Below are 8655 nucleotides of genomic sequence, written 5' to 3'. Positions count from 1 at the left end.
ATGGTTGTATTCAGGAGCTACGGTTTGATAATGTCCCAAAATCCCACCGATCGTCCTCCAGATACTCTCCTTGTGATATATGTTGTGGTATAACTTGTTGGTCATGTCATATAACTCAACATGTTCACCAACAAGAACAACAAGTTGCTCCGTCGGGAAAGACTTCTTGGTTTGGGTCGCCATTCTTGAATTTCCAACGTTTTTCCTAGTGACGTAGGTTCTCGTTCATTGGTCAGCTGTCAAAAAACTGCCTGACGTCGGGTGCTTTTTCTTGGCGAGTTGAATTTATCCCAACTTGAAAACCAGCCAGAGCAGTGAAAAAAACCCGCTGGCAGCGGTGTTTTTAAAAGCACCCAGGATGTTTTTACAAAAACACCCTGTGTCATAGGAATATAATGTAAAACATCCACCCGCACCTGAAAAAAAAACTGCCTGTGTGAACACCCCCTAAGAGTCTAAAAATGACTTCACAAGCCTGCATTATAATTCAGCCCCTCAGTCTTTTCATTGCACGAGGCCAGTGAAAGCTTCAAAATTGCTGGGAGGTAAACAATGTACTGCTGAACCTTTTAGTGCTTCTTCCTCTTTTCTCTCTTCCTGTCTGTCTGCTCCCTTCTCCGCATCCTCCCTCGCTTCAAACTTTTAACCACCCTTTGAGACCTCCTTACCTCGGCCGCGTCTTTACGCTGAAGATCCCACCCTATAATTTAGCTGAAACTACCTTTGTGTCTTTTTTCTTTCCAGTTAAAATAAACCATTCTACCTACGCCATGAGATATATGAAATTGTTCTCAAGCACTTTCCGTCAAAAGAGTTTTATATTTTTTTGTACCACAGGGGTGAAAGCTAGGTGAATTGTCCTGGAAGTGGTTTGGATTCCGCCCGGTCTCATTGACATATGCTTTGTTCCTCGTCTGCAACCTGCCCTTCAAAATTGGCGGCGCACATTGATCCTCCAAAAACGAATACCGCAGGAAAATCGAAAAAAAAATCGAACAGAAAGGAAAGAGGGACAGAAAAAATAATAAAACAGGCCTAGGAAACATTTGAAGAGGCCGACTGTTTCAATGCATTATAAACCGTTTATTTAATTGTGTATGCTTCTTGATTGGTCATAAAGTGCACTTTAGATTTCCTCATATTAGCGTGTTAGCTAGCTCATTCCACAGTTGATGTTCTTCTCGAGGTGATTGCACTGCAACAGTGGATTTCCGATGCGTATGAACATCGGAACGATGTTAAGGGGGGTTTTCCCTCCCGAAATTCCAACCGTGAACTCCGAAAGTTCACCGCTGGCGTTTCAGAAGGACGCACCTGGAACGTTCTAGCGAAGACGGGGGAACTATGAGAGAGGCTCACCGCCAGCTTCCAATGAATTTCTGACAGTAAATCTCCGTCTGCCCGCCAGGAACATCTGTTATCCAGCTGACGGCCACGGACGCTGACGACCCCACCTACGGAAACAGTGCCCGCGTGGTGTACAGCATCCTGGAGGGCCAGCCCTACTTCTCCGTCGACGCCAAGACCGGTAACCATTTATAGAACTCACAAACTTTGGCTTTTCCCAAACGTTTTCACACACAAAGATAATAAACCACCAGCCAGTGGCTGGCCATTCGTTCCAGCTGCTGATGTGGTTTTAGCGCCTGAGTAACGTTGGCCGCCATTTTGAGAGCTAGGGAGCACAGGATGGTAGTTTCGGCCAACCCTGTTGAGTTGTTGTGTTTGTCGGTTCCTCTTTGGCACGAACAAGATAATTGGTGCAGTATAAAAAGCACATTTTGCGTTTTATATGTAGTAGGAAATCCCCCAAGGTAAGTAAGAGATATTTAACATTAATCAGTTTTCAATCAGATTAATGAATGCAAATGAAACAGATGGAGAAGGCAGGGCTGACGGAATCTTCATGGTAGAAATTGTCGACCCCGGTTGTTTTGCACTGTGAGTCAAACAGCCTAGACACGAGAGGATTCTGCTCTCCAACCATCCATGAAAGCAAAGTGAGAAAAAGGGTTTAAGTTTGAGTGGTGTTTAGCTACACACAAAGCAAAAAACATCAACATGACCTTCTCTAATCCTACAACAGAAAAGCTTTCTGTGGGTTTTGGACTTGGTGTGGGTTTCGGGCTCCTATCACCAAATATTTATTTATGCTTTATTTTGTTCCAGACGGTATTGGCCAGACAGCGAGCAGTTTGATTCTGATAACTGGCTTAGCCCAAATGTATGGCTGCCAGCAGTTTGACTGAACACAGTCAAAGCCTGGTTGCATTTTTTTTTTACCAAACTCAAAAAAAGTGGCCTTTAACAAAGCTCGACTAGTAACAACACATGGTTTAAAATATATATTATCGGGTGTGAGGGTGTTCAATAAAATCTACTTCAAACGCTTTCTACCGTTTGAAGTAGACCTCTCAAGTTGAATCGTGCCCTCCCAGATGTATCAAAGACACTCTAGAACGTACCAACCGGTAAGGGGGGAGTAAGCTCCATCCCCCATCCACTCTGGACTGTACCAAGTAAGGCGGGAGTGAGATCCATCCCTCATCCACTCTGGACTGTACCAACTGGTGAGGAAGGAGTTAGATCAGTCCCTCATCCATCTAGGCGGGAACCTCCCAGTTGCGATGTCACAACTCAGAAACTCCCAGTTGTGATGTCACAACTCAGAAACTCCCAGTTGTGATGTCACAACTCAGGTGGATGGACTCCTGCGCTCGACCCACAGACTGGAGGCTCCCTGACGCTAAAACCTCCAGCTAAACATTAACGGGACAGGAAGCACCACAGAGTCAGCCGAGCGGAGCGACCCCCGGTCACTGGTTAACAGCAGCCGGTACCCACACCCCCTGACCTCCAGACCGTCTCCTGATCGCTGGGATCCACTTTGTGCACGGTCTGGCGGGTCTCTCTGGGTCTCATTCACAGCACGAGACATTCCTCATCCCTGGGTCACATGACTCGCTCTCTTGTCTCTAATCCCTGCCGCTGTCCACTCGGCCTGAGCGGGAATGTCTCTCCCCCCTTCTACCTCCCTCCTCTCCCTCCCCTTCTCTCTATGCCGCCCTCTCCCCCGCTCCCTCCATCTCTCTTCCCCCTCTCCCTCTATGCATCTCTCTCTCTCTCTCTCTCCCTCTATGCATCTCTCTCTCTCTCTCTCTCTCTCTCTCTCTCTCTCTCTCTCTCTCTCTCTCTCTCTCTCTCTCTCTCTCTCTCTCTCTCTCTCCCTCCCTCCCTCCCTCCCTCCCTCTCCCTCCCCCTCTCCCTCTCTCTCTCTCTCTCTCTCTCGCTCTCTCCCCCCCTCGCTCTCTCCCCCTCCCCCCCCTCTCTCTCTCCCCCTCCCCCCCCCTCCCCCTCTCCCTCCCTGTCTCCGGGTGTGCTGAAGCATTCAGTTCAGGCCCGGTCAAGCGGGAGCCAACAGGGTTAATATTTCACCAGGCATGTTGCTACAAGGAGGAAGGGAGTCTGTTGTGGCAGAGATGTTTTTCTGATGGGGTCAGCCTCTAACAATACGTCTCTCTCTTCAATCCCCATCTCCCCTCACTGCCTCCCTGTTTCTCTTGACACCTCCCATGCATACTTTGCGATCTTTATCCATTCTCTCTCTCTCTCTCTCTCTCTCTCTCTCTCTCTCTCTCTCTCTCTCTCTCTCTCTCTCTCTCTCTCTCTCTCTCTCTCTCTCTTCCCCCCCCCCCCCTCCCTCCCCAGGCCTTGTGCGGGTGTCCCTGGCCGACATGGACCGCGAGACCAGGGAGAACTACACGGTGGTCATCCAGGCCAAGGACATGGGGGGTCAGCTGGGAGGGCTGGCCGGCACCACCACCGTCAACATCAGCCTGAGCGACGTCAACGACAACCCGCCCATGTTCGACCAGAGTGAGTCACCGTCGATGCTTCTCCCGCCCTCTCTCTCTCTCTCTCTCTCTCTCTCTCTCTATCGCCCCTCCATGTCTCTCGACCTCAATGTCCTTACGGCTTTCATCAGCTGTGTCGTCCCCCCCTCCTTCAACCCGTTGCCGTGACAACCCCCCCCCACCTCCCGGGGTTCGATTGAAAGCGACAAACAAAGAAATCCGTTTTTGAGTTTCTTCTATTTCTGTTCGTTTGATCCTCTTCTTCCCCCTTTTGCCCTCGTCTTTCTTCTTCTCTTTCTTTGTTTTCCTTATTCATCTCCCTCCCTCCCCTCCATTCCTCACATCTCTCTTCCTCCTCTTTGTCTCCTCCTGATCCTCTTTCGCCTCCTTCTCCTACTCCTTCCTTCTCTCGACTCCTGCTCTCCTCCTCCGGCCCTCGCCTCCTAGCCTACCTCCTGCGTGCCACCTTGGTCCCCGACTCTAACTCAACACCTCACCTTAAAGAGCCAGTGAACCTGCTGTTTCAGCTGGATTCCCAACACTATGGGATTTTAACTACATTGTTCAACCCACGGTAACATTGTGCTACGTTTTTAGCACAGTCGTTGGGCATGAGCGATTTAATGAGCGACGTTGTATATGAAATGAACCAGTCAATGTGGGGTTATACCGAGAAGCTTAACCCTCGCTCGGGCATCAAAACAAACCTCTGCACAGACGGCGCTCCACACGCACCGTAGCGTTATGCTGCTGTTGCCCGAGAAGCCAACAGCGACAAACCGGCATAAATTACAATGTTCACGATCCTATGAGAAATATGATCATACTTAAAGAGAAAAGAACAGGTTTTTGGTTCACTTGCTCTTTAACAACCAAGAAAAACGCTTTATTTTCCCATTCCACCTCTTGTTGTGTTTGCTTCTTGCGCCACCACAACAAAACATCACCCCGGGAGCCTGAACGCCTGTAACGCCATTACCCTCCTTCAAGTAAACGGTCAGCGAGGACCAAACAACTGCACTGTTTTCAAACCAGCCACTTGTCAGCGGCCGGGAGTCAAACAGGGTGACTCGGTCCGCCCATGCAGGCTGTTTTACTGCTGCCCCACGTCGGGCTTATTCCAAAGTTAATACCCCAGTGGATGGATGTTCCCCACTGCGGCCAGAGACACTTTTCCCATAAAAGGTGAACGCAGCGGCACTTAAAAGTAGTGCATTGAAGATGTCCTTGCTTCCTGCCTTAGTGTCCCTCGAAACCTCACTCCACCCCTCTCTCTTGCTACGTCTCTTCCACTTGTTAACCTCCACCCGCAGCCCCATCATTTGCCCCCCGGCCTCCAGCTATCTGACCCCCCCCCCCTCTCCAATCCCACTGTCTCCCCCATCCAGTCAGCGCCACGCTGTCATGGGGATGACCCCCATTTCGTTACTCCACTCCTGGACTGGGTTGCGTCGGGGGTGGTGTGTGTGTGTGTGTGTGTAGGGGGGGGGGGGGGGGGGGTGTTATATGGGGTCACCCAGTTGCCGAGGAGACCTGTCTCAACGGGTGTCGTCACCCACGACGACACCGCTGCAGTCGCCACTCGCTTCGAACCGAATCCCAATTAACACCATCACGTCAGAGGGAGGGTAATGTGTTTGGACCCGCGGGGGCGAGGCAGGGTTCGGCCCGGACAGGAGCCGTCTGTAGGCCTGTCTGTTGGGGGGGCACGGGGGTCTTGAGGTGGACCGATGTGACCTCTGTGTCGTGGGAATTCTTTCACAACTAAATCGAAAGTATGAAAATAATGTAAAGTCGGGTCACACGTCAAAAGCTTTTTCCCTGAATTGGGAAGTATTTCTTTCAGCTGTTTTAGGAGCGCAGATGATTTCGCAGCAGGTTGTTTTTGTTCAGTGGCTCAGATCGAGGTGGAGGTCTTTGGCTCCCTCTAGAGGACGACTACGGTCACTGACTCCAACTCCTCTCTCCGTACCCTCCAGGACTCTACCAGATGACCGTGCAGGAGTCGGCGCCGGTGGGCTCGGTGGTGGGCCGGATCTGGGCCAAGGACCGGGACATCGGGGTCAACGCGGAGATGACCTACAGCATTATCGACGGCGACGGGCGGGAGACCTTCGACATCAGAACCGACCCCACTAACCTGTTCGGCATCATCACCATCAAGAAGGTACGGGATCCCGCGTGCGTGTGCCTGCTTATGTGTGCATGTGTGTTTTTGTGTGTGCGTGCATTTAGGTGTGTGTGCAATCATGTGTGTGTGTGCCTGCGTGCGTGCCTGTCTGTGTGTATGCGTACGTGTGTACGTTCATAATTGTGTGTGTTTTCATATTTGCAAATGTGGGTTTGTGTGTGTGTGTGCACTATTGATCGTTCGGCGGGGAATCTGGGAGCTTTTCAAAGTAAGATGCATGTGATATGCATGAGTGTAAATCACATGCATTCACATATAGAGTTGAAGAGGCATGTGCATCGTGCGCACACACACACAAACACACATTACAAACACATACACTTACACATTCACAAATGTATTCATGCATTGACATTTCCACTGGAAGACACACAAATGAGGATACACTGCTTTTTAAAGTAAGATACATTTGAGATTGTATGTTAAGATGCAGAGAGGACGATTTAAAGGTAGTATTCTTAGGGGATCTGTGCTCTGTAACAGAGCTGTGCTGATGGATTTCACATTCCCAGTTCAGGGAGCCAAGTGGTATTGATTCTGATCCGTGCTGTTAGTCTTAACTATTATTTTTCCTGTTGTGTTGTTTTTCCCACTTGAGCACGTTGTATTGTTTGCAAGATAAAGAACGAAAATACACGTTTTGATTAGACGTTTGATTTTGTGTCTAGTGTTTAGGGTGTTGACGTATTGGGTTCATTGAACGATTCTTATTCTCGTTCTTATTAACCTGTTTCCTCCTCCTCTTCTTCCTCCTCCTTCATTACCTCCTGCTGAACGTCTTCGCCCTCTTCCTCTTCCTCCTCTTCTTTATATCCTCCACCTCCTCCTCATCCACCACTCACTTCTCTCCTTCCGTCTTCTACTCCTCCGTCATCAACTCCTCCACCTCTATCACCACTTGCATCACATCATCTCCTCCTCTTTCCACCTCCACCTCCTCCATCACCTGATCTTCCATCCCCTGATCACCTATTCCATCTCCATCATATCCACCACCTCCGTCACCTCCTCTTCCGACCCCTTATCAACCCCTCCACCTCCATCACATCCACTTTCCTCCACCGTCACCCCTTCCTCCACCTCCACCTCCTCCATCAACCCTTCCATCACATCCACCTCCTTCTTCCTTTTCCACCTCCACCTCCTTCATCTCCTCCTCCTCCTCTTCCACCTCCTCTCTCCGTCCCCCTCACCTCCACCTCCTCCAGCCTCTGGACTTCGAGAGCAAGCCCAGCTACACGCTGAAGGTGGAGGGGGCCAACAGCCAGCCGGACTCCGCCCAGCGCGCGCCCTTCAAGGACGTGACCATCGTGCACGTGAGCGTGGAGGACGTCGACGAGCCGCCGCTCTTCGACTCCCCCTCCTACTACGTCGAGCTGGGCGAGGACGCCGAGGTCGGCACGGTGGTCCGCGTGGTCTCGGCCCGCGACCCGGACGCCGCCAACAACACCGTGAGGTGAGCACCCAGACAGATTTAGATTATGATCCAGGATCAGATTTACATTTAGATTTAGATTACGATTTAGGGCACTTAACAGACGCTTTTATCCAAAGCGACGTACAATCGCTACATTAGTCAGAAGGAAGAGAAACAACAATATATCGCTGTCGGTACAGTAAGGATGTTCATAGAACCAAGTGCCAAGCACTAACAATCGCTAGGTTCACCTATTCTCCTATTCTCAACCAAGGTAAGATGCTACACAATGCTAAGTACTAGTTTTCAGTGCAAGGACGGACAAACATACAAGCAACACGCAAGCTCACCAGTCGCTCACTCACGTACTTATTGTAAGTCGCTTTGGTCGCATGTCCACAGTGAGTCTCACAAAGAGTCTTCAGGCCGCTCTCGTCCCCCGACTGAGTCCGAGGACGGCCCAGCGTTGGCCACGGCGCCAGCACACCCCGCCACTCGACACGCGTGACAAACAGGGCTGCTGAGTGCTGGCAGAGCAGGTGTGACAGCTGACATGGCAAAGCTCCGCCTCAGGTGTGTGTGGGGGGACCCTCTGCCCCCCCCCCCCGCTGGCTCAATGCACCACAGGTGTGCGGCCTCAGCCCACCCCACAGTCTAGTCGGCCTGGCTCGGGCTAGGTGAGGGTGTCTAATCATAGCTGTCGATCACACAGACTCCACAATACACTTATCGAAACCCCCTTTTGAGGGCTTCATCTCCGATCAAGCAAATTTGTTTTTTTTTGGTAGAATACCTACCTAAAAAAACATGAAACAAGGCAGAACTACAACAATTTAAATGTTGGTCGCCAGCCCAGGCTCTCTTCCGTCTCCTCCAAAACATTTAGCTTGAGCAGAGTAGGACTGCCGGATCCGAGATTACAATGCTGCTCCCACGAAGGCACGCTGTAGTAACAGCTTATATCCAGAAGGGGGCAGCATTGGAATATTCGTCGTCCATAACAAACGCCCAGCACAAAACCCAGACTGGTCCCTGATAATCCATTCATTGCCTGGACCAGACTACAATAATACCCTGTAGGATGACATACACAGAAAAAGAAAAAGAGGTCTTGGTTGATCATAGCAAAAAGCACTAGTCTCAATAATAAACAGTTTATGGGTCAAGCTAAGGGGTCGGGCTGCAAAGGTGAA

General features: G+C 50.4%; 1 protein-coding gene across 1 annotated transcript in view; it reads left to right on the top strand.

The window, feature by feature from the left end:
- Window positions 1-1408: 1408 nt before the first annotated feature.
- The window catches only part of LOC115538762 (cadherin-20), a gene marked incomplete at its 5' end in the record, with an annotated part of 17123 nt that continues 9876 nt past the window's right edge, over window positions 1409-8655 (top strand). The window contains 4 exon segments of the mRNA XM_030350092.1: window positions 1409-1528; window positions 3709-3876; window positions 5834-6021; window positions 7254-7501. Coding sequence (XP_030205952.1) covers window positions 1409-1528; window positions 3709-3876; window positions 5834-6021; window positions 7254-7501 — 724 coding nt within the window.

The sequence above is a fragment of the Gadus morhua genome, unplaced genomic scaffold (assembly GCF_902167405.1).
Source record: "Gadus morhua unplaced genomic scaffold, gadMor3.0, whole genome shotgun sequence".
Lineage (NCBI taxonomy): Eukaryota > Metazoa > Chordata > Actinopteri > Gadiformes > Gadidae > Gadus > Gadus morhua.
The sequence above is the reverse complement of the archived record's forward strand: the minus strand, read 5'-3'. Positions and strand labels throughout refer to the sequence as shown.